The sequence below is a fragment of the Peromyscus californicus genome, unplaced genomic scaffold, assembly GCF_007827085.1.
Source record: "Peromyscus californicus insignis strain IS unplaced genomic scaffold, ASM782708v3 Scaffold_13__1_contigs__length_99412109, whole genome shotgun sequence".
In the NCBI taxonomy this organism is placed as follows: domain Eukaryota; kingdom Metazoa; phylum Chordata; class Mammalia; order Rodentia; family Cricetidae; genus Peromyscus; species Peromyscus californicus.
In genome coordinates, this window is record NW_026294424.1 from 60003278 (window position 1) to 60030378 (window position 27101).

General features: G+C 46.5%; 1 protein-coding gene across 1 annotated transcript in view; it reads right to left on the bottom strand.

Moving 5' to 3' along the window:
• Window positions 1-5001: 5001 nt before the first annotated feature.
• Window positions 5002-27101, bottom strand: part of Rbm47 (RNA binding motif protein 47) — a 75762-nt gene continuing 53662 nt past the window's right edge. Inside the window, exons 3-6 of the mRNA XM_052735904.1 lie at window positions 12481-13640; window positions 11517-11723; window positions 9172-9386; window positions 5002-5976 (exon numbers count right to left, since the gene is read on the bottom strand). Coding sequence (XP_052591864.1) covers window positions 5746-5976; window positions 9172-9386; window positions 11517-11723; window positions 12481-13609 — 1782 coding nt within the window. The 5' untranslated portion in view covers window positions 13610-13640 and the 3' untranslated portion in view covers window positions 5002-5745. The remainder of the gene's footprint in view (window positions 5977-9171; window positions 9387-11516; window positions 11724-12480; window positions 13641-27101) is intronic.

Sequence of the window (27101 nt, forward strand, 5' to 3'; positions counted from 1 at the left end):
GGAGTGCTGGGAGGCAGAGGGTCGATTTTGTTGACTCCAGTCTTTCCTTCTGCACGAACAGAGTTGGCACTCAATAAATATGAATAAAGAATGAAAAGACTCAGGCTGTGGATGTAACTCAGAGATGGAGTATTTTCATAGCATGTGTGAGGGCCCAGCAAAAAACAAAACAAACAAAGAAACAAAAAAACCAAAACAAGAAAGGCAGTTCAAGCTTCCCATGGAAAGGTTGAAGGGGTCACATACAGAGGAATATGTTCGTACTAGGGTTCAGACCTATAAGGGAGTTTGTAATCCTAGCTACTGTGGAAGCTGAGGCAGGGGGATTGAGAATCTAAGCCTGTCTGGACTACTGAGTAAATTCAAAGTCAGTCTGTGCAAACTAGAGCCTGTCTTCTCAAAACATAAGAGTTGGGTCTGTAATTCTGTGGTGGAGCAATTGCTTAGTGTGTGAGGCCCTGGGTTCAACTCCCAGTGATGGGGTGCAGTGTGTGTATGGGGTTGGGGTAAATGGGGGTCAAGGATGGAAATAGTCATACAAAAACATGCCTACAACACATCAGGCTTTTAAGATTTGTCAACTCATTATAACCTTATGAGGTCAGGTGATCTTTTTTTCCAAGATCACATGACTGGAAGGATTTTTTTCTTCAAGGTCATGTGACTGGTAAGAAGCAAAGCTGGGTGGGAGTTCCCCCAGGCATTCTGATTAGACATCCAAGTTGTTCTGGGTGACACTGAGCCCGTTTGTAAAGGGAAGTGTCTGAGTAATAGTTTTCTACGCTTAGTAGCGTGAGGAATTTGAACCCAGAGCAGCACTGGGCACTTAGTCAAGGGGAGGGGACAGGAGAAAGCAAGAAAAAGGACTCTGTAGTGTGATGCCTTCCAGTGGTTCTCAACCTTCCTAACGCTGCGACCCTTTAATACAGCGGCTCACATAGTGATGACCCCAACTACAAAATCAGTTTCGTTCCTCCTTCATAACTGTAACTGGGCTACTGCTATGAATCATACTGTAGATATTTTTGGAAACAGAGGGCTGCCAAAGTGGTCTCGACCCACATCCAGCACCCATACAGCAACTTACAACCACTGCTTTAGACCTTTGAATTGAAGGAAAGCAGTCTTCTTCCTTATTAAATCCACACTTCCCTCTGACTTTGGGGCTCAGAAACGGGACCTATATCAAAGAGTGGAACAAGACCAGCCTGAGCTTATGCAGGTTTTTTCCAGGACAGCCAGGGCTACACAGAAACCCTGTCTCAAACCATCCTCCCCCACAAAAAAAATAAATAAATAAAAATAATTTTGATAGAAAAACTGAGTGTCCAGAAAACTTTACAATAAAAATACCACCACCCAGCAGTTGAGGTTTTATACAGGAAAACTAGACGATGCTAATTATTCTGACTTTTAACTAAATAAGTACTTTATGTATATTTTTGACAGATATTTATAGAATACCTATTCTTTTTCAAAAGATTTATTTATGTTTCTAACCACTGAACTGTCACTCCAGCTAATTTTTTCAAAAATATTTTTATTTTTATTTATGTGTCTGTGTGAATGTATGTCACCTGTGTATGGGTGCCGGATTGAACCTGGGTCCTCAGGAAGAGCAGCAAGAGCTCTTAACCACCGGGCTATCTATCTCTCCAGCCCAGAGAGTACTTGTTCAATTGAAAACCAGAGAAGAGCCAGGCATGGTGGTCCTCACCTGTGATCCCAGAGCCCATGAAGCTGAGGCAGGAGGATAATAAGTCTGAGACCAGCCTGAGCTTATGCAGGTCAGCTTGGTCTACCTCTTGAGTCTCAAACAACAACAACATCTCCACCCCACAAACCCCAAAATACTAAACAACTGAAACAAACCAAAACCTCCACCAACCACTCAGGACGTAGTTGAAGACTGGCTTATAGAGCTAGATTGTGTCTGTGGCCCTGGGTTTGATCCCTAGCATCAAATGATCAGACAAACACAGGAGAGTGTAGCTGATTTCCCATGATACTGTGGTGAGTCTCTGCCGTAATCTCTGGGATGGCTTGTGGCTAGAATTCCTTGAATCTTATAAACAGCTTTCCCAGCCTACCTTATGTTATTCTCCCTTTGAGGGGAAGCAAGAGCTTCCTTCCAAACACCCCATCTTCCAGCCCCATTCCCCAAGCTGCACAGGGAACCACAGTACAAGGCAAAACCAGACCAGCTTGTTTTCTCTTCCCTAGAGAGGAGCCTGGAATGGAGTCTAGGCGACTCACTAGCTCTGTGACCTCAGCTAGTCACCATCTGTCACACCCGGCTCTCTGTTTATCACGTGATCAACCAGGCATCGGAAGCTGGAGAAGGGGGGTCCTTATCTTATCCATCCTCACCCGATGTGGCCCCCTTTCTGTTCTCTCCCTCGGAAGGGCAGCCCCACCAGTGTTAAGGGGCAAGCCTGCAGCTGCTACAATCAAGCCTGGAACAGCTAGGAGACACACAGTGCCGCTCTGCACGGCTCTGAGCTGTCCCGAGCAGGTCCCTCGGAACCCGAGCATGACTCTGAGGGTAGGAGCACTTTTCTCCTTGAACAAGGACAATAGGTCCTGTCTTTAGAAACACTGCCCAACCCACGTGTGATGTTAATCCCAGCTCGGAGGAAGCAGAAGGAAGAGCATCAGGGGTTCAAGGCCAGCTTAGGCTACAGAAGAGCCTGTCTTAAACAAACAAGCAAAGGAATTAAAAAAAAAATTTTTTTTAATAGCAGTGGGACTGGAGAGATGACTTAGAGATAGATAAGGGTGAGTGCTACATTTTCAGAAGACCAGGGTTCAGTTCCCGGCGCCCACATGGCAGCTCACAACTGTCTGCGCAACTCCAGGATCCAACACCCTCACACAGACATACATGCAGACAAAATACCAATGCACACAAAATAAAAATAAACTATTGACAAAAACAAACAAAAAGGGGGTGGTGGCGGCACCTGCCTCAGGCCTTAGGAGGCAGCGAGCGGCAGGTAGTTCTCTGAGTTCAAGGCCAGCAGCGTCTTATCCCCTGAGGCTGAAGCGACAAGCAGTTGTGAGCGTCCCCAACTGAGAATACAGAATTCGTCAGACCCTTCGTTGCTGTAAGATTTCTTTTTAAAGGAAAAGGAAGTCCGGAAACTGCTTTAAAGAAAGCTTTATTTACCACATACATCTCAAGAATGTACTGTAAATGCAGCGAGATCCAAAAAGCTTTTCCAACCCGAAGCTAAAAACTAAACTAGGAGCATGTCTAAAACTTTAAAACTTTTAAAAACATTTATATTAGTTTGTTCTTAATCCTAAAAAAAAAAAAAAAGTTCACATTTCAAGTTATAAACTTACCTCAGTAGTGTACATGAAATGGTTGTGAAACAGTAGGGTAGGCGGGACCACAGACAGCAAGGTCGCTGATGCTTACCCGGCTGCCACCAATGCTTGTTTTTAAGGTAGTTGCCACATTAAGATAGTGCATTTTTTCCTTTTATTACTATTATTATTAGGTTTTTTGTTTTGTTTTGTTTTGCAAATATTTTCCCGGCACTTGTAAAATACAGTAAGAACATGGGGTCAGTGTTTCATCGGAGGACCTCTGGGACTGTCCTAGGCACGTCTTTCCCACAAGTCAAGGGAGGAGGACCTGATAGGAGCTGCCTTTTCTGGAGTCACTCATCCCAACACGTCCTCCGTGTGGGTGCAACTTCCTGGGTGAATCCTCACGTTGCATAGCTACTTTACGCCATTCAGCCAGGATAGAGAGGAATGCTTCAAGGCCTTGGCAGGCACTCAGCGATTTTATAGACTAGCTTAATAAATATTCCTTATACATAAAAATTCATCTCCTCAAGAGAAGGGGGAAAAAAAGAAGACGTTTGGGAATCTCTTAATTTAAAAGAAGAGGGAAAAAAATTGAACAGCTATCGAAGAGCAATGGCTAAGGACATGATCCTGGTATTAATCCACAAATAAGAGTTAGGCCTATTAGCCAAACTCTGGTGGGAAGAAAGATTTGATGGTCTCTGTTATGACATAAAATACAACTGTCTATCTGACTGTGCACCTGCTTGCACACCTCACGTCCTTGATCGAGGCTTTTAAAAAGATGCGAGCTGATGTAATTCATAAAACAGATGATGATATTAGCACTTCACTGTATTTCACATTCACTCTGCCAAAGGGAAGCCTTTAAATGGGCAGAGAACACCGCTTCTGTTAACTCACGTCTTGCAAAAACAGCAAACATTTTTGAATAATATTGAAATCAAACAGCTGCGTTTCGCATTACACTACACACCATGAGCTTTGGCAACACAAAAAGGACTAGAAGCAAGCATCGGACGTTATTTACACACACCCCCTTTGACTCCTACAGGTCGCTCCTCCTCCGGGATGCTTGTGCCCCATGTTCATCTACCAAACTCAGGGCAACCGAGAGGGGGGGGAAGCCTGGTTGAACCAATGTAATGCTTCCAACACCCCTGATGACAGCAGGCACCCTGCAAGACACACAAGAAGGCCGCTAGAGGCTTAACTTCCTGTTGGCAAATCTTGACGGTCCTGCCTGTGATCACATACATTCTTCGTCTCTAAAAACTCAGACTTAAAAAAAAAAAAAAAACCAAAAAAACCCAAAGCATTAGAAAGTTAAAGTTTCATACTGAACAGTTAAATAGCTATGCAAAGATGCCTTACGAAAACATGGTAAAATCTTGTCCTTACATGTATTCTGCTACTGAAAACACATATAGAAGGTAATATCTCCTCCCCAAACGAACTAAAAAACAAAAGACCCCAACAAAATCCCAGGAAGAAGTATAAAAGGCATCAGTTGGCTTCTTTATCAGAATTATCCGATTTTCTTAGAGATGCCAAACTTCAAAGTTGCACTGGAGATAGGAAAGGGGGGAAGGGGAAGGGGGAGGGGGAACAGGACGGGGAGAGGGGAGGAGGGAGGGGACAGGTGAAATAGTTAACAAAGTCACAGGGTAATGGGGACAGGTGAGAGCGCTCCAGTGTTGGGACTCTGGCTGTGACGAGTCTTTTCCACGTTGACTTAAAGACAGATTGTTAACAAAATAAAATGAAACAAAACAACCCCCAAACCAGAAAGCATGATGAGAATACATGGCAATATCGTCAACCCTTAATGCCAGTGGAAATACAGCAGAGATTTTTTTACTCATTTTGAAATTGCACTTTCCAGCATCACCTTTGAAAATAAGGTTTTACGTAGCATTTCAAAGCACTACAGTTTGTATCTTTAAATATTGAATATAGTTTTTAAAATAGTTCCCTAGATGCTCGGATGTGCTTTTTTTTTTTAATATATATATATAGCTGATATATTTTTGAAAGGTTCTACAAAATAGAAATCTCTGGAGTGCAGAAGTTAAGAAAATAACCTTCATACTGAAAATATATCCTTAAAAAAACAAAACCAAACCTCTGTACAAACGCAGTTGAGAGTACAAATTTTAAAAGATGGTATTAAGGCGTGAGGCGTTGCAAGTCTCTTAGAAATGTATGAACGCGGGCCTGCTAAGTTGAAAAGTCTTTTTTTTTTTTTTTAAAAAAAAAAAAGAGTGAAAACTTCATGGATATAAAATATTTCAGTGTGATATTCGACAACATTCTTCACTTGCAGGTTTCGCACGTGTGCCAATCCAACACGTTCTTCTTCATAAATAATAAAGTGTTCCTTCAGTGGTGTTTGGTGGCTTGCCTTGGCTCTGGTCCCGGGTCTCAGTAAGTCTGGTAGACGTCGTGGATGGGCACCTGGAGAGCAGCGGGGAAGGCCTGAGGTATGTAGCCGGCGTAGCCCCCGTACACGGCAGCCGCAGCGTTCTTCTGTAGTGTGGCGATCGTGGCAGTGGCCGGAGCAGCGAAGGGGACGTAGCTGGCCCCGTAGATGCCGGCGGTGGGAATTCTCTGAACATTTGGTGCCACGGTGTACACAGGAGTTATTGGACGGCCCTGAGAGAGAGAGAGAAAAAAAAAATCCTTCCTGAGCGCGCATGGGCAGGTTCATCATCTCCTCGAACAATGAGCACCCAGCGGGGAGAGAGAGAAGATGAACAGGAGAAGGATGACCACCCCCCTGGGGAGGGGGAGATGAGCACCCCAGGGGGGAGGGGGGAAGATGAGCACCCCCAGGAGAGGGAGAAAAGATGGGGGGGCAGATAGAAGAGGTCTAGGTAGGGAGGCAGAAAGGAGAGTGACATTTGCTGAAGCAGGAGATTAGACAGAGCAAAATGTCATCTTCGAGGGACTTGATGTGTTCAGATTCAGCCTTCAGACCTGTGCCAAAGGGGGAGGCTATAGGCTGCGCGGGAGCTGTAACCCGCTGGGATCTTCTATTGGCCATTGCATTCGGACAGTTCACAAGGAGAGGTAATGGGGGGAGGGGGGTGCTGGGAATCTACCCTAAGAACACTAATTCTAACCCTTCCTGGGATGTCCTCCTTCTGTTTAAAAGTGCAATACACCAAGTTTCCATAACTAATGGCGAGGAGCAAGACTGTGAGGGTCAACATTTACCTAAGGCTGTGCCATGGATTTAGGGTAAAAATAAAACACCACACAGTGAATAAAGTACTTGGTGTCCCTTATGTTCCACAGAATGACCTGAACTCAGTGCTGGTTTCTTCTCTTAGCCTTACCCTACCACCATCAGAATTTGTAATCTAGGATACAAGAAACGGAAAATTCCATTTAAAAAGCAAGCTCCTCCTAGGTTTTCCTTTTCAGTGTTGTGGAATGAACCTGGGATACCTCATCCATACTAAGCAAATGAACAATACAGCTCTCTCCTGCTTTATTATTATTATCATTTAGCCTTTTATTCCGGGATAGGATCTAAGACTAGCTTTGAACTTGCTCTGTAGCCCAGGCAAGCCTGGGACTTTCATTCTTCCTGCTTTGGCCTCCCAAGTGACAAGGATTACAGCCTGTGCCACCAGGCACAGCTGCTTCCTAGATCCTCCCCCCCCCCCCCCCCCCCCATTGTTTTGAGACAGGGTTTCACGTAGAGCATTCTGGCCTCCAATGAACTGTATCTCAATGATGATTCTCAAGTCCTGATCTCCCGGTCTCCACCTCCCCAATACTGGAATTCCTAGATTCTTATAAAGGAGCTAGTTATCTCTACCACAATATCTAGAAATCAGACTCACAAAATTATGTTCAAAAGAACTTCTAATTTAAGAATCTTTTTTCTAACTGTAATAAAAATAGCCGCAGTAATGATCACAAGCCTAACCAAGAGACTCTGGTCTTCCAGGCACTGATCTTACTGGCTTGTCTGAACGACTTTATTAAGTCATCAACACCCTTAGTCAAGGCCTGGTGTGGTGGTGCACACCTTTAATTCGAACTCGGGAGGCAGAGGCGGGCAGATTCCTGCGAATTCCAGGCAAGCCTGGTCTATATAGTGTGTGTGGAGGCCAGCTAAGGCTACATAGTAATACTGTTTCATATCCTCTGAAAGAGCAGTACATACTCCCAACTGCTGAGCCGTCTCTCCAACCCTCTACACTTAAAGTTTATACACTGTGAGACATTTTTAAAAATTATTTTTAAGAGGTCTTGAGTTGTGGGGTGTGTCGGGGCTACATCTTTCGACCCCATCTCAAAAACAAACAAAAAGGCCCTAAGTTCGAAACAAATTACTTAGTAACATGCCCATGCGTGAATAATTCCAACTGGTTTAACCCTTTCTGAACCAAGCAGTCAAGACTTAGATCAGAGTAGGAAAGGGCAGGTGATTCAGATGCCCGGCCATTCAAAAAATCATCAAGATAGTTGTACAAAAACATGGATCCTAGAACCCCAGTCCCACTTAAATGACAGGTGATCTCTGGGACTCTAGGACAGACAGGAATTTCTGCTGTTCAAAGATCACATCATGAATGCTTCTCACTCAAAGAGTTGAGAGGCCGGGTGGTGGTGGCGCACGCCTTTAATCCCAGCACTCGGGAGGCAGAGGCCGGCGGATCTCTGTGAGTTCGAGGCCAGCCTGGGCTACCAAGTGAGTTCCAGGAAAGGCGCAAAGCTACATAGAGAAACCCTGTCTCGAAAAACCAAAAAAAAAGAGTTGAGAGACCTGGGGCATTCCCACTTACGGTTCACTTATTCAGAGAGAAATAGTTTTCAGACTTTTCTTTTCCTGCTCAGCAAAAATGCCTTTCCCATGTACTGCACAGCGAAGACACTTAGGCCTGGAGGGCAGCTTTCCAAGAAAGAACAAACTGGCAGTCCTATGCCACAGAATATTGAACTGATGAGAGGCACAGGAGAGGGTATTTGGATAGGCAGAGGGGAGACAGAAGCGATGAGGGGAAGGAGAGCCAGCGACCATGAGCTAACTGGGGTCAAAGGGCAAGAAGACAAGACGAGTTTGGAAAGAGAGGGCAACCACAGGGTGAGACATTCTGGAGGAGAGGAGGATTTTCTGTATCTACTCCGGGTTTTTTTGTTGTTGTTGTGTCGTCCCCCCATCCCCCCCATCCCCCCCATCCCCCCCATCCCCCCCTCCCCCCGAGCTGAGGACCAAACCCAGGGCTCTACTCCGTTTTTTAAAAATCTCATGAATTGCTGGGGCTGTGGTGGTGCACGCGCCTTTAGTCCCAGCACTTGGGAGACAGAGGCAGTTAAACCTCTGTGAGTTCAAGGCCAGCCTGGTCTACAGAGCAAGTTCTAGGACATCTAGGGCTATACACAGAAAAACTCTATCTTGGAAAAAAAAAATCTCATGAATTACATGTCCATATAGACATATGTTGTGCCTATGTGTATGTGCATGGCGGGGGGTAGGTTGTGCATCACAGGGCACAGGTAGAGGGGGCTCAGAGCTGTCTCTCTCTTCCACCACATGGGCTCTGGGGGTTGAATTCAGGCCATCAGGTTTGGAAGCCAGCACTTCCAGCTGCTGAGCCATACTGGTCTCATTCACACACACACACACACACACACACACACACACACACACACACACACATAAAACAAACAAACAAAAATTTTCCTAGAGCTAAACATTTTTTTCCTGTTATTTCACATTAACTATTTTCAAAATATCATTACACAGAGTATATTCTCAGTGCTGAATACTAATGAGTCTATGACCGAGAAAGGCTCGATATATAAAGACAGTGGCCACGGCAAGAACTCTACCTGGAAAGGTGGCGGTGTGGACACCGCAGGAATGACAGCAGCATGGGCGGCGGCTGCAGCAGCGGCAGCGGCGGCGGCGGCAGTGGCGGGGTCAGGTTGCACGGCAATGGGGCTGATCATGTGTTCCATTGTGTGGATCTTGCCATCTTCGATGATCTTCGGGGCTGGGGCTGCCTGGAACATGGAGTACTGGGCACCGATGGCGGGGATGGCCACTGCAAGAGAGGCAGGCAGAAGACAGGTTTGTCACTCAACGCCACCGAGTGTCACCGAGGAGGATCCTTCACTGGCTGGTATTTCTTTTAAGATCCCGGTTCACAGTCCTGCACCTCTGCACATCCACCCTGCTCTGCTTGCCTTGGCACCACGTCGGGATGGAGGAGTTTCTCCACAGATCACCGTGCAAGGAGCATTCAGAGTGAGAGGCCTCTGCACTGACATTTCCTAACAAGTGTGAGTGAGTGTGAGGTCTGCTGATTCTCGCTCACGTTCCTCACCTCCAAAGCCCTTTGCACTTTCACAATGTTTTAAGAAGCAGGCTGAGGGAATAGATCATTCTGACAGCTTGGAGACGTGAGTACATCCCCCCTAACTTCTGTTTCACGTTAGTATTATGGATCTAACTGGGGGGGAGGGTGTGTGGAGTAGGAAATGGAAAAAACCCCAATGTGCGCTAATATCCATGGATAGTGGTGAAGCGGCGGGTAATTGGCTTTTCACTCCAACCTGCCAACTCAAATAATCTCTGGGAGCAGAGTCCAAAGGAACGGCTTCAAGCAGAGATTCAAACAGATAGAGTTACTGAGTGTCAGTGTGCAACATCAAGAGATCAAAAGGAGGAGATGCTAGCCCCGATTCGGGGGAAGCTTGTGTACGTGCATGCTGTGTGTGCTGAAAGAGTAAGCAGGAACACGGAATGTACACAGAAGGAGTCCTTTCATTTCTGTTTCCTCTCCAGCTGGAAGCACGTTTATTCTACAAAGATGGATATGGTCAAAGGTAAAGAGACAAAATGGCCAGAAGATAAACAATGGCTTGGCCATTCAATTAAAAAAAACATCTAAAATCTTAACCAAATATCTTTACCTGCCTTCCCAACCAAATCTCCACCAGTCCTGTGCCCAAACACGTTAGCACGGCCCTGGTGTCTCTCAGAAGGACAAAAATGTAACTTCACACGATATGAAAGGGATGCGGTCCAGATAGCGCTACTAGTTGACGTCACGTGGGGGCTGTACAGAATACCTGCATTGTTCTGGCTACCGTCCCACAGAACTCTCTACGCCAGGACACAGGACCTCACATGGCTAAAGACTGCTCAGTGCCAAGGGCACTTCTAAGGCAAGGCTGGAAGCCACTGTACTGCAAAGACGGAAGGGCTGTTTCCCCAGTTACCACTGAATTCCTTCAACACTTCAAACCTATGTTCTAAACATACCAATTGCTTGCCTCTAACCTGAGGAAAGAAGTGTGCAACCAGCAAAGCAGCAGGTGACCTCCGAAAGCTCTCCCTCCTACCCTCAGTGAGGCCAAGAGGCCAGGGAGAAATTCATTCTGGTTATCCACGGAAGGAGCTCTCCACAGGTTCAGAGGTTAGCGTATGGAGATTCTGCATACAATGGGTCTCCCAAACTCACTAAACACAGTTGAAGCTTATCTTTCCTCCCAGTGGGTGACCCAGGGGCCAACAACATTGGTCAATAAGTTTGTGGTGCCTGGTGGTCAAAGCAAAGGTCCAGGCCCTTGGCTCACTGGATTGAGCAGCTCCACTTTAAATCTATGGATCCAGCTGTAAAACCCTTCATCTCTGCCTCGTCTGTAAGTGCTGGCGTCTGTCCGACCATGGCAGGAAAACTGCGATCATTTGCTCTGGAAAAGAAGTTTCTACTTTCTCTGAGAACTGCTGAGACCCTGCCCTCCGCTTCCTGGTGGCTGAAGTACTGATGGGACACAGCTCAGTGATGGAGTGTTTACACACATTCACAAGGAAAAGACAGGCTCTAGGTGACAGAAGAAGCGGGGAGCTTCACTCCCTTCCACCTTTCCTCACCTCTCTTGACTCTGCCCTACTTGGTCACAGACAGAGAAACAGCCACAGACAGGTGTTTCTGTCCCTGACAACTTAATGTGAATGAGGCCCAAACTAGACCATTCCCCTAAATTATAGAAGGTCAGGGCGTGGGGGGTGGGGGCGGGAGGCATGATACATAGACCTTCTTTTTTGCAGAAGGGGAAAAGAATCCATGTGCAGATGATGGGTTTAAGAGCCAGGAAGACTGGACTCACTTGAAAGAGAGGGTTGGGGTTCAGGGCCAAAGGATGCGTTTGCCTTGGTTTATACTGACCTGTGCCAGGTTTAATGGCAACTGGGTTGACAGTAGAGATTTCCAAATTTGGCACAAGCTCATATCCTTTTTCTTGCTGTTTGCCTTTGCCTTCGTGATATCGGCTATATATACCACGGCCAGCAGAGTATCCTCCGAGGTAGGAACCCCTGGGCCCCGGGGCTCTGTTTCCAGCTGCACCTCGCCCTCGGCCTCTTATGCTGCCTGCTTATAATACAACACAAAAAAAGCATGAGCCAGCAACAGGGACAGATCGGGGGGCCTGTGGTGGTCTGCCCTCTGTCTAAGTGGCAGGTGGCCACAGCTCCGGCCTGACTGGGCTAATAAGATGCTTCAGGCATTCCATTTTGGTATACGCCATCGTTCTAATCTGCCTGCTTAGGGCAAGGTGAGTTCCCAGGGTTGTAATGGCAACTTCAGCGATAGAGCGTAAAAAAGTTAGATCTGGAAAGGGATATGCCTACCTCCTTCCCTGTTTCGGGCTGAAGAGAAAAGGCCTGTGGACAGACAGCGGGGCCCTTGAACCTAGGCTATGTTTTCTAGTGCGTCATGCTTGGTCCTCTGTCCTCAGTGATCTTAAGGAACCACGACTTCGCCAAACCAACACCTTAAGATACAGCTTCGGAAGCAGTAACCCAGGCTGCCCTCAGACGGGGAATCCTCTTCCCTCATCCTGTCACCTCCATGCCGGGGCTCAGAAGCAGAATTTAACTTAAGCTCCAAGGGATAGGCAGAGCTGCTCCACATGGGTTAGGCCATTAACAAGGGACAAAGTGTCCCAATGATTTGACTGATCGCCCAGAGGGATGTTTCTCTCCATACTACAATAGCGACTGTGAGTCAGCACTTAGAACCTCAACCTCAGTGGGGAGGACCTAGTAAACTGCAGCCACGCTCAGTCTGACACCCCTGCCTATGGGGGCGGGACACCCAGGGGGCCCTCAAGAGAAGAGTCTCCACTAACTTTTTACGAAGTAGTCCCTGTTGGGCCCGATGAGCGCGTTGTAAGGGTAGCCGTAGTAGGCCAACGTGTAGGGGTCGCAGGAGTACACGTAGCTGGGCTGCTGGGCTACCGCCTCCGCTGAGCCTCCGCCGCCCTTGGCTGCCTTCTGGTAGCGGGAGTACTGCTCCTTGTCCACAGGCTTGGCCAGCGTGACCTCCAAGCAGGAGCCCTCCAGCTCTGTGCCATTGAGGTTGTTCATGGCGTGCACGGCGTCCTCGCGGCTAGTGAAGTGCACGAAGGCGTAATCGCGGATCTTCTTGACCCGCTCCACGCAGCCTGGGTTGAACTGGCCGAAGCTCCTCTTGATGGTCTCCTCAGTGGTCTCGATCATGAGGTTGCGCACGTAGAGGATCTTCACCGTCTGCATCACGTCCTCGTCCACGTCGATCTCCGGCTCGGCCCAATCCACGGCGATCTGGTGGCCCCACAGTTGGATGCGGCCCGGCATGAGCTTGCGGCGCGCCATGGCGGCGGCGCGATGGCTCTCATACTCCACGAAGGCGAAGCCTCGGTTTTTCATCTTGTCTGCCGCGCTGGCGTACACGATCACGTTGAGCACGCCCTCGGTGACCTTGGCGATCTCCTCCAGGATCTCCCCTCGCTTCTTCATCTTGGGGATGCCACCGATGAAGAGGCGGCAGTTGTCCACGCTGCAGCAGACGCCCAGCAGGCGGCCCGGGCGGATCTCATAGTTGTTGAGCTCACGAACAGCTCGCTTGGCTTCATTCTTGTGGCAGTACATGACGAAGGCATAGCCGCGGTTCTTGCCGTCGAAATCCATCATGAGTCGCAGCTCGTAGATGCGACCCACCGTCTCAAACACAGGCACCAGCTCATCTTCATACACATCCCGCGGGATCTTGCCCACGAAGACCTCGCAGCCTCGCTGGGGATGCGGGCCCTCCCAGCCCGGTGGGGGTCCCCCATACTTGCGCTGCCCGTTCTCCTGGACCATGCTGTAGCCGGTGCGCTCCATCAGTGCCAACAGGGCAGCCTCATTGGGCGCGCCCGCCACGCCCTCTGGCACCTTGGAGGAAGATCCCACTGTTGGGTCGCTGTTCATGGCTGTGGTGGAATCCTCCGCGGTCATGCTGTCAAAGGCATCCACGGCTGGCAGAAACCTGCAAAAAGAGAAAGGGGGAGTGTGAGTCGGGAAGCAGGCAAGGACTGGGTCCTTTTGTTTCTGCTCACACTCTTCGAGGAGGCATGCTTGTGAACAGGCAGGTCATGGGGTGCTGAACTGAGATAGTAGATGGAGGAGGCGGCTGTGGAAATGCAGGTGGTCTTGAAATAGTCAAGCTGTGAGAACCTGCTGTGATCTTAGCGGGGGAAATCCTAGTTCCTGCAGCAAGCAAGCAATGACTTTTTCTTTCACCCTGGCACTGCCAACTCTGATTTCATTTCGCTATATATATTCTGCAAATCTCATTTATTTCTTTGGTGTACACAGTCTTTTTATTTTTTCAAAGGCAGACCTTTTCACTGTACTAATGACATCCTGAAACTGAATGACATAATCGTCCCCCACTGTGGTGCGTGAGTGGTTGGGGGTGGAACCTAGGGCTTTGGGTGTTCTAGGCAAGCATTCTGCCACTGAGCTCTATGTCTCCAGATCTAGAGCAATGTGATTATTAGAGGAAACTTCAAGATGATGTTTTCCTGCAAGGTGGTTACTGGGCTGTGTGCACTGAAGTTTTCAACAGGAAATGGGATGGTTCCGCTGCTGTGGAGTTGGCCTAGTAACTAGTCAGGCTTTTACAATATTCAGGCAAAATCTTGGTAAGAATCATTTGCAGATTTGGACTCAGTCCATAAAGAGTCAGGTTAACTCAGGAAGCTGTGGAGCAATATTTCTATGGGAAAAGACACCACGGGTTTCAAAGAACTGTCATCTATCTGCGTTCTTAGCTCATCTTCTCAGCCTTTGTACACAGTAACTGACATTCATCCCAGCTTGCTTGTGGGCCAAGAGACTCAAACGTTGTGTAAATTGCTCCAGTTCACACAGGAACCTAGGCGTTTGGCTCCAGGTTCCATAGTCTTTCTTCACAGCTGTGCTGTGCAAAACAACATTTATTTATTTAGGCAGGGTCTCACTCATGCTAGCCTTAGATGACCTGGAACTCATTCTGTAGCCTGGGCAGGTTGGGGTCTCATGGCAATTCTACCCCAGCCTTCTGAGTGCTGGGACTGCAGATGTGAACCGTCAACCAAGCCAAACTTCTGGTTTTATTTTGTTCTGTGTTAAAGAGCAAGTCTTCATAAGTAGCTAAGTGTGGCCTTGAACTCACAACCTTCCTGCCTCAGCCCCCCCCCCCCCCCCCGAGTTCTGGGAATAAAGGTAAGAGCAACCACACCTGACTCAATACAATTTTGGAGGAGGTGATAGGAAAGCTGTCACTAGCCACCTGTGACTAATAGAGCTTAAATGGGGGTAAGAAACTAAATTAAAATTTTTACTTAAATTAAGTAGCCATGGGTGGCGTGAGCTGAATGGTGTCTACTTTCATTCAGAGAGCATAGTGTAATGATGCCATTAAAAGTTGCATACAATGCCTGTGTAATGGAAAGGTTATGTAGCCCTGGCTATCCTGGAACTCACTTTGTAGACCAGGCTGGCCTAGAACTCATAGAGGTCAGCCAGCCTCTGCTTCCCATGTGCTGGTATTAAAGGCATGTGTTATCACCACTGGCTGGCTCTGAATGAACTTTTAAACAGTGAAATCTATCTTGCTATTGGACAAATGAATTCTATAGAAAAGTCAAGAAATGGCTGGAGAGATGGCTCAGCAGTTAAAAGCACCGGCTGCTCTTCTAAAGGATCCACATTTGATTCTCAGCACCCATATGGCGGTTCACAACTGTTTACAGCTCCAGTTCTAGATCCAAAACCCCCTCTTCTGACCTCTGTGGGCACCAGGCATGCACATGGTACACAGACATACATGCAGGCAAAACACTCAGACACATAAAATAAAATAATAATGAAAAAGAAACAAGGGTCATAGCTAAGTGTCCCCTAATGACAGTCACCATAAAACTTTCCCCACCTTTCCCCTATTTTGTGGGCTACTGTCTGAGGCATGGCTTCTTCCTCTTCGCTGCTTCATATTTTAGAAACATCCCAACACATTCTCATGCTTTGTAAAAATGTCACTTTAATAATGATAGCCTAAGGTTTCATCATTAAACTAGAACCAGGAACACTGTTTATTTTTTGAATGTTGAATTATGAATTGTGCGTGAGACTATTCAGGGAAAATTCAAGATTAATTCAAGTGACTAAGGATGTACAGGCCATTGGACAGTGCTTGACTAACAGGCATGAGAGGCCCTAGGTACAATACCCAGTATCACAAATTTAAGAGAGAGTGAGAGAGAGAGAGAGAGAAAGAAAGAAAGAAAGAAAGAAAGAAAGAAAGAAAGAAAGAAAGAAAGAAAGAAAAAGAAAGAAAAAAGAAAGCTAAGTATGATGTCACACATCTGTAATTCCAGTACTCACAATGCAGAGGCAAGAGGATTGTAGGTTTGAGGTCAACATATAGAATGAGACTTTGCCTCAAAAAGAAAAAAAAAGAAAGAACCTCAAATCAGTTATACCGACACATAAAATAAAGATATGTATTTGCAACTTAGCCAAAACAGCCCTCTTTTGGCTCATTTGCTATAACAAGAGCAATGGGGTGGTCAGAGTTGGAGGGGGTCCCTGCAGTCAGGCGGCGTGGTTGAGCCCTAGTCAACCCTTCCTAATTGTTTGACTTAGGAGGACACTTAGCTATTGTGTGAATCACTTTCCTTACCTGTGACTGGGAATCCTAATGATGGCATTAATTTTACCACAATCAATGAGCCAATATAGACTCGATACTATGGTGGCTTGAATGAGAAATGTCCTCATAGTCAGTCCCCAGCTGGAGGTCTGTCTGCTGCAGTTTAGTGGGTGTGGCCTTGCTGGCGGAAGTATGCCGCTTCCTCCGGGGAAGGGCTTTGAGAGCTTAAGGTCTTGCCTTACTTCCTGTCTCCTAGCTGCTTAGTGTTTACGGTTCAAGATGTGAGCTCCCAGCCTGCTATTCCAGACGCCTAGACTGCTGCCTGCTGCCACACTGTCCCAGCCATCATGGATTCTAGCCCTCTGGAACTATAAGCCCAAAATATATATATATATATATATATTTTTTTCAAGTTGCCTTGGTAATGTTATCACAGAAACAGAAAAGCAGTTAGTGTAGACACTTCCACCTGGCGTCCAGTTTGGCTTTGAACTCATATTCCTCCTGCCTCAGCCTCGTCAGTGCTGAGAGTCCACAGGCAGGCACCACACCGTGCCCATCTTCAGTAAGGAACTTCGCCCTATGTCCAGAACACTGCAATAGCTCTCGAAATGAGATATCACCTCTGATTCAAATTCCGGTGAAAACTCAGACTAATTTTTATTTGAATTCTAGTAATTTTTAAAGGCATGTTTACTCAGTTTGTTTGTTTTTTAATATCGTTGAGAAACTGGTGAGATGGTTCAGTGGGTAAGGCATTTGGCACCAAGCCTGATGATCTGAGTTTGATCCCTGGGACCTATATGTAGAAGCCCACACCCTGTGGGCTGTCCCCTAACCTCTGCACACAGCCCGCTCCCCTGCCTACACAAATAAATGTCATAAAGAACTCAAAATCTGTCTTTGGATAGGGTTTCCTTCTATTTATTTATCTTGTTTACTTTGTGCTTCGATGCTTGCGAGTTAGCCTGCCAAGAGTGCCTTATCACAAAGGTTTTCCTAGTGTCCATTTGGAGTGATACATTGGTTCCTCTAATTGCAATGTGAAGAAATTAACCAAAACTACAGAGAAATCCTGTCTCAAAAGAGAGAGAGAGAGAGAGAGAGAGAGAGAGAAAGAAGAAGAAGAAGAAGAAGAAGAAGAAGAAGAAGAAGAAGAAGAAGAAGAAGAAGAAGAAGAAGTTAAAAATTAGCCTCGGACTGGGTATGGCAGCTTACAACTATAATCTCAGCACCCAGGAGGCTGAGGGAGAGGGTCACGCCTTCTAGACTAGCCTGCCTACAAACAAAAGAACAAAAATATCCTAGAATATTCTTTTTAGAATGTTCTCTTTAGAAAGGCAAAAGCAAGAACACACAACAGCACGCTGTGTAGGGGAGTGTCCAGACACATACCGAATGTTGAATGATGACCAGATCCCTGCTTAGGTGTGGACACAATGACAGACTCCAGAAGCTGACTCTTGGTTATGAGGGGGAAAAAACACCTAGAATCCATATTCTAGACAAATAGCATGGACTTTCTCAAGGTCATTTACATGGCAGGAAAGAATGTTTCAGAGGACCAGGCAGAGCACGTCAGGTTTCAGAGCACACGGAATACACGGAGATAGCAAAGTTCCACTTGGCTCCTCCTGCGTGTACCATGGGGGAGACGCTGTAAACTCTGAGACTTCACAGACTCCTCTTCAAAGCCTATTGTGCAGCAGGCAGGGTGCTGTGCTCTGTCTGTGACTCACTCTAGTCCTCACATCTACAGGGGATCTGATTAGGGTCCCTACCTCACAGACAAAGACACCGAGGCACAGAGCAATTAAGTAGATTCTCAGGTAATGAACGTCAGAAATGGTGTCAGCCTGGTTCAGAGCCCACACGACAGATGCTCCAAATGATTGTCATTATAGGGCAAGGAGTCAATGAAACTGTATGTGAGGGGCGCCTAGGGCACAGCCTCAAATAGAGGGATCGAGGAACAACACCATTAGAAAACTGAACTGGAATGTGAGTAGGAATCCTGGCCCTGTGTAAGAGTCTGGTGTTTACAGGAAAGCAAGCAAAAGGTTCCCAGAGCCAGCTTTAAACCAGTCAACGTGAGAAGCCTAGCCTGTGAGTTCTGGTGGAGACTGGTCTACCAAGCTCCCAGATGCCATCCGTCGTCACCGGTAAGCTGGCTGGCTGTGCCATACTCCACCGGCGATGCGGCTCAGACATCCAAGTGTAAAGCTGTTTCTCACCTAACCCTTGGCTAGAGCACTTTGCAGAAGCTGTTCCAGAAAGAACCTGAAGAGACTTGCCACACTGGATATGAACAGTCCAAGCATCCCCGTGGATGCCAGGTTCCTGGGAAGGCAGAACCCTCCCAACACACGCTCCCTTTGTGCATGCTGAAAACACATTACTTCTCACGGGGGGCTGCCAGCATCAAGTGAGCATGGCAGGGTATCTGAAGGAATTCCTTTGGTCAGCTTGACATCTGCAACTGCGTGAAAATACACTTTCAAATTAAGCTGTTGCTAATTCTGTTAGAATTTTTGTTCTAGGTCACATTTGTACTTAAAAGGTAAAACTCGCAGCAGAAATCCTCAAAGACTTGAATTATATTTTTAGTTTGGTTCAGAGTACCTTTCATTCATATTTTAGCTTTTAACTGGTCCAGCAAAGGTTGCCAATATACTTAGAAGTATTTCCAGTGTTCAAAAACCAGTCTTTATGATCAAAAGCAAATATGAGTTTATTCTAGAATCACTTGGATGGACAGCTAACTATGGTTCATAGCTCTGTGAGGAGTATTTGTGTGTGTGTGTGTGTGTGTGTGTGTGTCGGGGCGGGGGGGTTAAACTATGAATATGCACTTTCTATGAGTTCGAATCACATAAAGTGCGCACAAAGAGTGCGCCTCTTTCTAGGCCTGTCCCATGAGTTCTGACTTTCATTCCCACACTCACCACTAAGGTGGTTTAGACAGCAGCTGCCTGGGAGGACTCCATGACGTTTGAAGACACCTGACTCTCAACACGCCAGAAAGGTTAGCAACTGCTATTGTTGTTGGAAAGAATGCCACTTAAACTGGATTAAGTGGTTCACGCCTGTAAGCCCAGCACTCAAGAGGTGAGGGAGGAGAATCACTAAGAGTTCGAAGTCAGTTTGGATGACAGAGATGGCGTGTGTGTGTGTGTGTGTGTGTGTGTGTGTGTGTGTGTGTGTGTGTGTGGAGGGGGGCAGGTATGGGGTTGGGAGGGGAAGAGAGCCAAGAGAAAAGGTGGGGGAGTCACTTTAAGGCCAGAATTAAAATTTTAGGGTGAGCTTTGTCACTAACTAAAGTTGTGGCTTTACAGAGACACCCACGGCTTACAGAGATACTCTGGGAAGACAGAGGGCACCACAAGCCAGGAGGAAACCAGGAAAGAAAGATTACCCTCTGCAGAAGGCTTCTACCATGTGGCATTTAGCTTTTTGCTCAGTGCCAAGTCACCACCACCCACTCGAGTAAACACCGGGCAGGACACTCCCACGCTCGGGGCTCTGGCATCAGGGCACGTCTGCCAGTCCTAAGACTTAAGGAGGAAAAGGAGTCCCACTCAAAACCAGGCCACAGACTAGGAATTTCCCTAGGGGCCCAAACACTAAGCGGGAGACAGGTTCATTCCGCACCCCATACATACACCTGCCTACACTAATTGTCCTCTGCACACATAAAAAACTTCTTTCTGAGTCTCCTTGCTGTAAGCAAAATCCGAAAAGGATGAAGAGACAGGAGACCATGACATCCTGGCCTCTACCTTTAGCTGCCCCTGACTGAGGAAGAGTTCATGTCTGAGGGCTTGGCCGTGTTGATGCTAGTACAGATTTTGTTACGGTAAAGGACATCATTCAATGAATAGCCGTGTTTGATAAACAGAAGCAAAGCCCAGAGGCTCGACTTTCCCAGGCATTTCTATCAACACAGTCCTGAAAAGGAGGCATTTTGCTGTTGGGTTCCCAGGGACACCAGCTAGCTGTATGTCCCAAGAGGGGTAAAGCTACTTGCCAGAAAGGGCAAAGTATGGGGAATTTCTGCCCCCAAAGTTGGACAGCACACACATATCTGCTAGGAATCTATTCTCTTGGTCTCGTGTATATAGGCATTACACACTTGACCCTTACTCTTAAGTTCATCGGGGGATGCTGGAAACAAACAAACACACACGTATCACACATGCGCCTCCTGGGCTAAGGTGCTCTAGCCACCAGCAAACAGTAGGAGGGGCTTAGGATTTCCCTCCTTAGTTTAGCTCTGCAGACCTGAGCCATGGACAGAGTTGGCAAGCATAGAAGGTCTGACTGGCCTGCCAGAAGAGAGAAAGATGCTGCCGTGGTTTCTATCAGATGGTGTAGCTGGAAGAGATGCAGGGGTTTGTTTTTTGTTTTTGTTTTTTTTTTTTTTTGGTTTTTTTTTTTTTTTTGGTTTTTCGAGACAGGGTTTCTCTGTGTAGCTTTGCGCCTTTCCTGGAACTCGCTTTGGAGACCAGGCTGGCCTCGAACTCACAGAGATCCGCCTGGCTCTGCCTCCCGAGTGCTGGGATTAAAGGCGTGCGCCACCACCGCCCGGCTTGTTTTTTGTTTTTTGTTTTTGTTTGTTGTTTTTCCCCACACATGGTCTCATTTCGCAGAGTCCCAGACTCTGAGCTGCACAGGGACCCGAGGTATCACTTAACGCAGGAATTTGAGCCTTCTGTAGCTCTATCAACATTTTGGCTGTTGTGAGGGGATGCCCTTGGCATCATAGGAAGTTTGGAAACTTCCGTGCCCTCTACCCACTAGATGCACAAACATGTGACTCTACAATGTTGTGACAACCTGACTGTCTTCAGACAGTGGAAGTCTGTGGGGTAGGGAATGTACGGAGTTGCATTTGTGGAGCCTTCTTTGTGGAGAAGGACTGGTGAAATCTATCTCGGAGCCTCTGAGACTGTATGTACATAAATATAGAAGTTGTTATTTTATACGTCTACCCTTGACTTAAGTCTGGTGTATTTTCTTCTTTCTTTTTTTTTTCTTTTCTTTTTTTTTTTTTTGGTTTTTCGAGACAGGGTTTCTCTGTGTAGCTTTGCGCCTCTCCTGGAACTTACTTGGTAGCCCAGGCTGGCCTCGAACTCACAGAAATCTGCCTGGCTCTGCCTCCCGAGTGCTGGGATTAAAGGCGTGCGCCACCACCGCCCGACTCTTCTTTCTTTTGAACTGTTCCCCACCGACCTACCTCCAAGTCCCCCTTGAGACTACAAAGGGTCGCCGTCTAAGCTGGCCTGGTGGTCAGTTCATGCTGGCCTAGAACTCACTGACATCCCTGCCTCTTGAGTCGCTAGGATTATAGACATGTACCACCCTACCAGGCCAACCATGATACCCTTGGTCTGGTTCTTATTCCCAGGGCTGCTAAGCCTGAGACATGTGCAGTGTGGTTCAAGGGGATAGACCAGTGTCTGTGATACCACACTACTTATTGAATAAGGTGGCCGAAATGCTATCAATTTCATGTTTCAAGTGCAACAACTACCATCGTACATTACTGTCACGTTCTGTGGTCTGACTAATCTGTCACCACAGGCTGACGGACAAGCCACAAATGAGACATCTGAAATCAGGTAAATGACCTGCCAAGCTATCTCAGCGTCTCATTTCAGTTGAGAGCATCTGCTTCCAGCACATGGGAGAACTGCTGACATCCTGGTTTTCAAGACTTGGGTCATTCTCAAATTTCACTACTGGCTTCTTTTATAACATAATAAGACTCAATTAAGAGTCACTTTTTTTACGGCATGCTATGAACATCCATTGAAAATGTGGTCTTGGAACACAGTCAGTTCACTGGTACTAAAGTCAACCTCTGTACTCCAGTGGCAATGGTTTGATGAAGCAGACAAGGAAACAATATTTAGACATTCATTCTCTCACTAGTTGGCTACATGCTGTGTACTGGGCTGTGCTAGGTGCTTGGGCATGAGAAGGTCATCACTGCACAGTCTTTGTGTTCATAGTCTAGCAAGAAAGAGGGAGAGCAGAGGGAACACCGTAACCAAAGATGAGCAAACAGACTGGAATTGTCTCGAGTGGCTGAAATGCAAAGGGCTGAAGAGGCTCAGTGTGGTGATATATTGTGTACCCCAATCGGGAAGGAAATAGAGCTGGGTGGCAACAGGCTGAAACACACCCCTTATTTTATGTGGAGACAATGGGAAGCCAAAGGCCATTAAGCTTGGGCATGGCTAGAAGGCCTCGGCTGAATCCCCAAGCGAAAAGGGGAGTGCTTCTTACACAATGGTTTTGCTCAGGATTTGGTCAATGCTTTTAGGGAGTACTCTGCTAAGTACCCAGGAGATGTGAGTACCATTTGTAAAGAGACAGGAGATCTAGAACCTCAGAATGTATGGCACAAGATAAATGCAAAGGTCTCTCTGTCTTGCCAGCCACGGTTAGCGTCAGACCGTGGCTCACTGTCATCCTCCTCCTTGGTATCATCAGACAAGGTATGATTATCATCATTTTTCCTCAGTCTTTCTCCATCACTTAAACGTCAACGCCAAGAGGACAGAGTCTGTACCTGTTTCTGATCCTCAAAGTTTGGTGCTTGAAAGACAATGCATATCTGTTAAAAGAATAGGTTATCATTTCCATCTTGACAAGCTCACAGGTATTGATACCTGTTTTTGTACAAAGCACTGTACTGGGGACAGAATAACAGGACAAGGAAGTTCTCAAGGAGCATGAGTACTCAGTACTAGGGGGTCACATGTATCCATTGAGAAAACTATTGTGTTGGCAGCTAAGGCTGGCTTAATAATGTAGATAGTCAACGGTAGGCCACAGGTCAAACGATCCTGCTATGATTTCAGAAAGACCTCTTGCTGTGAGATGTTCTGTATGTCAAATGTGTTGCTGATTGGTCAATAAATAAATCACTGATTGGCCCGTGGTCAGGCAGGAAGTATAGGCAGGACAAGGAGGAGAATAGAGCTGGGAAGTGGAAGGCTGAGTCAGAGAGACACTGCCAGCCGCCATGATGACAAACAGCAGGTGAAGATGCCGGTTAGCCACGAGCCATGTGGCAAGGTATAGATTAATGGAAATGGATTAATTTAAGCTGTAAGAACAGTTAGCAAGAAGCCTGCCACGGCCATACAGTTTGTAACCAATATAAGTCTCTGTGTTTACTTGGTTGGGTCTGAGTGGCTGTGGGACTGGCAGGTGAGAGAGATTTGTCCTGACTGTGGGCCAGGCAGAAAAACTCAAGCTACAACCTCTGGCTGATTACAGATACAGATGCCTTCCTTCTTATCCGTGTATCCTTTACTAACTATGTTATCACATACTATATCACCATTGATGTATTTGTAAGGACTTTATAGAATTCGTTAAAACCATGAAAAGCAAACTCCATTTGCTGAGCAAATCAGTTAGCCCCGTGAGAAACCTCAGGGGACCTGTCTAGCATTTCTGGAAAACTGGCTGTAGAGTGTGGAAAACAGGGCAACAATAAGAGAACAGGTAGGTCATCCTCCTTGCCAGAAAGGAGATGGACTGGAAATAATCTCTTGGAGAGTTATCTCAACAGCCGCCCGACCAAGCACTCTAGTTGGTGAACTTGTAGCTCTTGAATCCATGAGTATAAGACATCGAATGGAAGTCCCCTTAGTTCTGATGACATTTCCGTGAGTCGAAGTTTAAAGCGTGTGCTCTAGAAAAGAAGTCAGCAAACCAGGGCCAGGATGCCAAATTTGCCAGTCTGGCCATTTTTACAGTTTTACTGCAACGTGGCCGTGAACAATGGCATTAGCGCTGTCTGTGGCTGCATTTACGTAACAAAGGTAGGGATAAATCATGGTAGCAGAGACGGTAAGGCTTGCAAAGCCAAATGATTGACTGCCTGGTCCTGCAAGAGTCTACCAAAGGCTAGAAACCCCGATTCTGTGAGTTTGAGATGTTTTTTTCTCCTCTAACAATATTGCTGTGTGATGTCATTAACTTACCCAGAGTCTCAGTGCCTCATGACTCTAACCTTCAAAATGAGCAGTGCCAACAGTGATCAATATCTCCAAGTGTGAGGAAGGGGACACTATGCACCAAGTGCCTACACCCAAACCAAGCCTGACAAGCAGGAGCTATTATTGCTCCCTTTTTGAAGGATGGAAAATGGAGGCTGAGACAGTCAAATAAGCTCAGGAACGGATCACAGTTAATTTGGGGGAAAAAAAAGTGTTTTTGCCTGGTGTTGTGGGTAGAACCCAGGCTCTGAAACATGACAGGCAAGCATCCTACCACTGAGCCACACAACTAAATTGGGGACTATGATTTAATAAAGATGTCTAATTTTGGGCTGTAATGTCGTTTTATATTTAAAATAAAACCAGACAGTCCAAAAGCAATTGACTCAGATGTCTTTTTAAAAATTTTAAAACTGGTATGTAAAACATATTTAAAGGAAGAACACACACAAAAGAAAAAAAAAGAATATTTTTAAGTTTTTTTAAATTAATCTTTCAAGAGATGCAGGAAGAGAACTTCCCCAAATATGAACAGGTAGTCACTGTGATGGTGTGTCAACGGCATTCTGTCTTCCCACCCTGAACTACATTACTGGTAGTTACACAGTAAAAACATGGACTGCCGTTACAGTCCTGTGGTCTACGAGCACATGCTCCTCGGAGCATGTCCTAGAACGGCCTTGACCTCGTGTGGGGTATGTGAAATTGCAGTTTGTAAGCATCTCACAGGTCTCTTTGGAAGAAACGTGGCCAGCTGCCTGTCCTGACTGAAGGCTCTGGAGTAGATCGACACCGTCAAACATTAGCTCCAGTTTTAGGTGTGTCCTGGTGCTGTTTGGTTAACACCAGTCATTTCAGTTCTAACTATGAAATGAGATCTGCTCCCATTGAAGCAGGGCTGACACAGATCCTGTTTAATGGGGATGCCCTAGCAATTGGATGACTTTAAGGAAAGAGAATTTCCCCAGGAACTCTCCATAAAAAGGGGGGATAAGCCAGGGATAATTTTTTGTATACATGAAGCCTTTTTTTTTTTAAGCAGCAGATGGAGACTAATACAGAGATCTATCACTAGCCAAAATACACAGACTAGTTACAGGGGTTACACCTACAACATAATCCTTGCAGGCAAGGCTCAAAGAAACTGCAAGAAGGAGAGAAAAAACAAGGAGAGCCAGAGGACCCTGAAGTTTGCTGCTAGATGGCGGCGCCTTCTCGATGTACCAGGGAAGCTGCAACAACATGGCTGCCTAAACAAAACCCACACAATGAAAACACCAGTTGACATGCCAGTGTGGGCGAGGGACGTTTCACAAGGCTCTGTCCCCGAAGAAGAGCTATCGGCTATCAATGGCCTATAGAAACAATCAACTGTTTCCAAAATAACTCCAACAGCTTATCCAATCCCAAACGGTCAGAGCTAAACACATGTACCTTGAGCAACACGGCACGGACGAGGTAGGTCTCATCTATGTGTAATAACAATAAAGAAGAGGAGGTCCTAAATTTGAGAGGAAGTAGGAGGAGTCCCGGAAGGAGTCTGAGGCGAGGAGGGATGGGTGGAAATAATGTAAATATAGCAGCGATATGTGAAATTCTCAAAAAAAATGTGTTTAAACTGAGTGTGAGGTATTTTTGAAGTTAATTATTTCCTTGAGCTGGAGAGGTGGCTCAGCAGTTAAGGGCACTTGTTGCTCTTATAGAGAGGACCCAGGTTCAATCCCCAGCTCCCACATGTCAGCTCACAACTCTGTAACTCCAGTTCCAGAGGATCCAATGCCCTCTTCTGACCTCCATGGGCATTAGGCACGCATGCGGTGTACATAAATACATTCAGGTAAAATGCTCCCACATACAAAAATAATAAAGTAAGTACATTTAAAGCATTAAAAACATTTTTTGAGGGGGCTAGGGAGATGGCACAGAGAATAAGAGTACTGGCTGCTCTTACAGAGGACCCGGGTTTGGTTCCCAGCACCCACATGGTGGTTCAAAGTCATCCATTACTCCAGTCCCAGGAGACTCAACATCCTCATGACCTCCCATGGGCACCAGACACACACGATGCATATATATATACATATAAAACACTCATACATATAAAACAAATGTAAAAATATTATTTTCAAATACTATCACTGTATTATAGGACAGTACAGCTAGAGTCTCTGTAAAAAGAAAACAGGGGAAATAAATGTTCTAGTGAAAGACAATGGAAAAGACAGGGATGTCCCGGAATGGAGGCAGAGCACCCTTTGCTTGGAATATTGCTCCTGCCTGAGGCGTTCTCTACCACGGAGTGGGGGATCTTGCTGACAGGAGCTCCCAGGGTAATCTGATACTAACCGTGTAATGCAGAAGTTCACAAATGCCCCCTGTGTACGAGCACACAAAACCCAAGATCCTCAGTCTTACTACCGTTCGTTCAGCCCTCTTTCCATCCAGGGGAGAGCACACACGGGGCCAGGCTGAGGGAAGTCGGCTGGACAAGGCACGCATCCCACCATCTCTTCCTTCTCATTCACCCTGGCTTCCTCTCCTCGTTCATGTGCTTCTCCCTCATCTTAGGCTCTCATCTGCTGTCTCTGCCTCCCAACTGTAATCACCCTGGCTAATAAGATACCCAGAGTAACAAGTGGGAATCGAGCTGTGTGGCTATCTGAAGGCTACTCACTTTTAGTGCTTGTAGAAATAATTTCCTCAGGTGTGGGCCATACATGGCTCACGATCAGCAAAGGGAGGAAAGCTTGACTATGAAAAACTGAAAGCTCATTTATCTATAAATGAGGGTGGG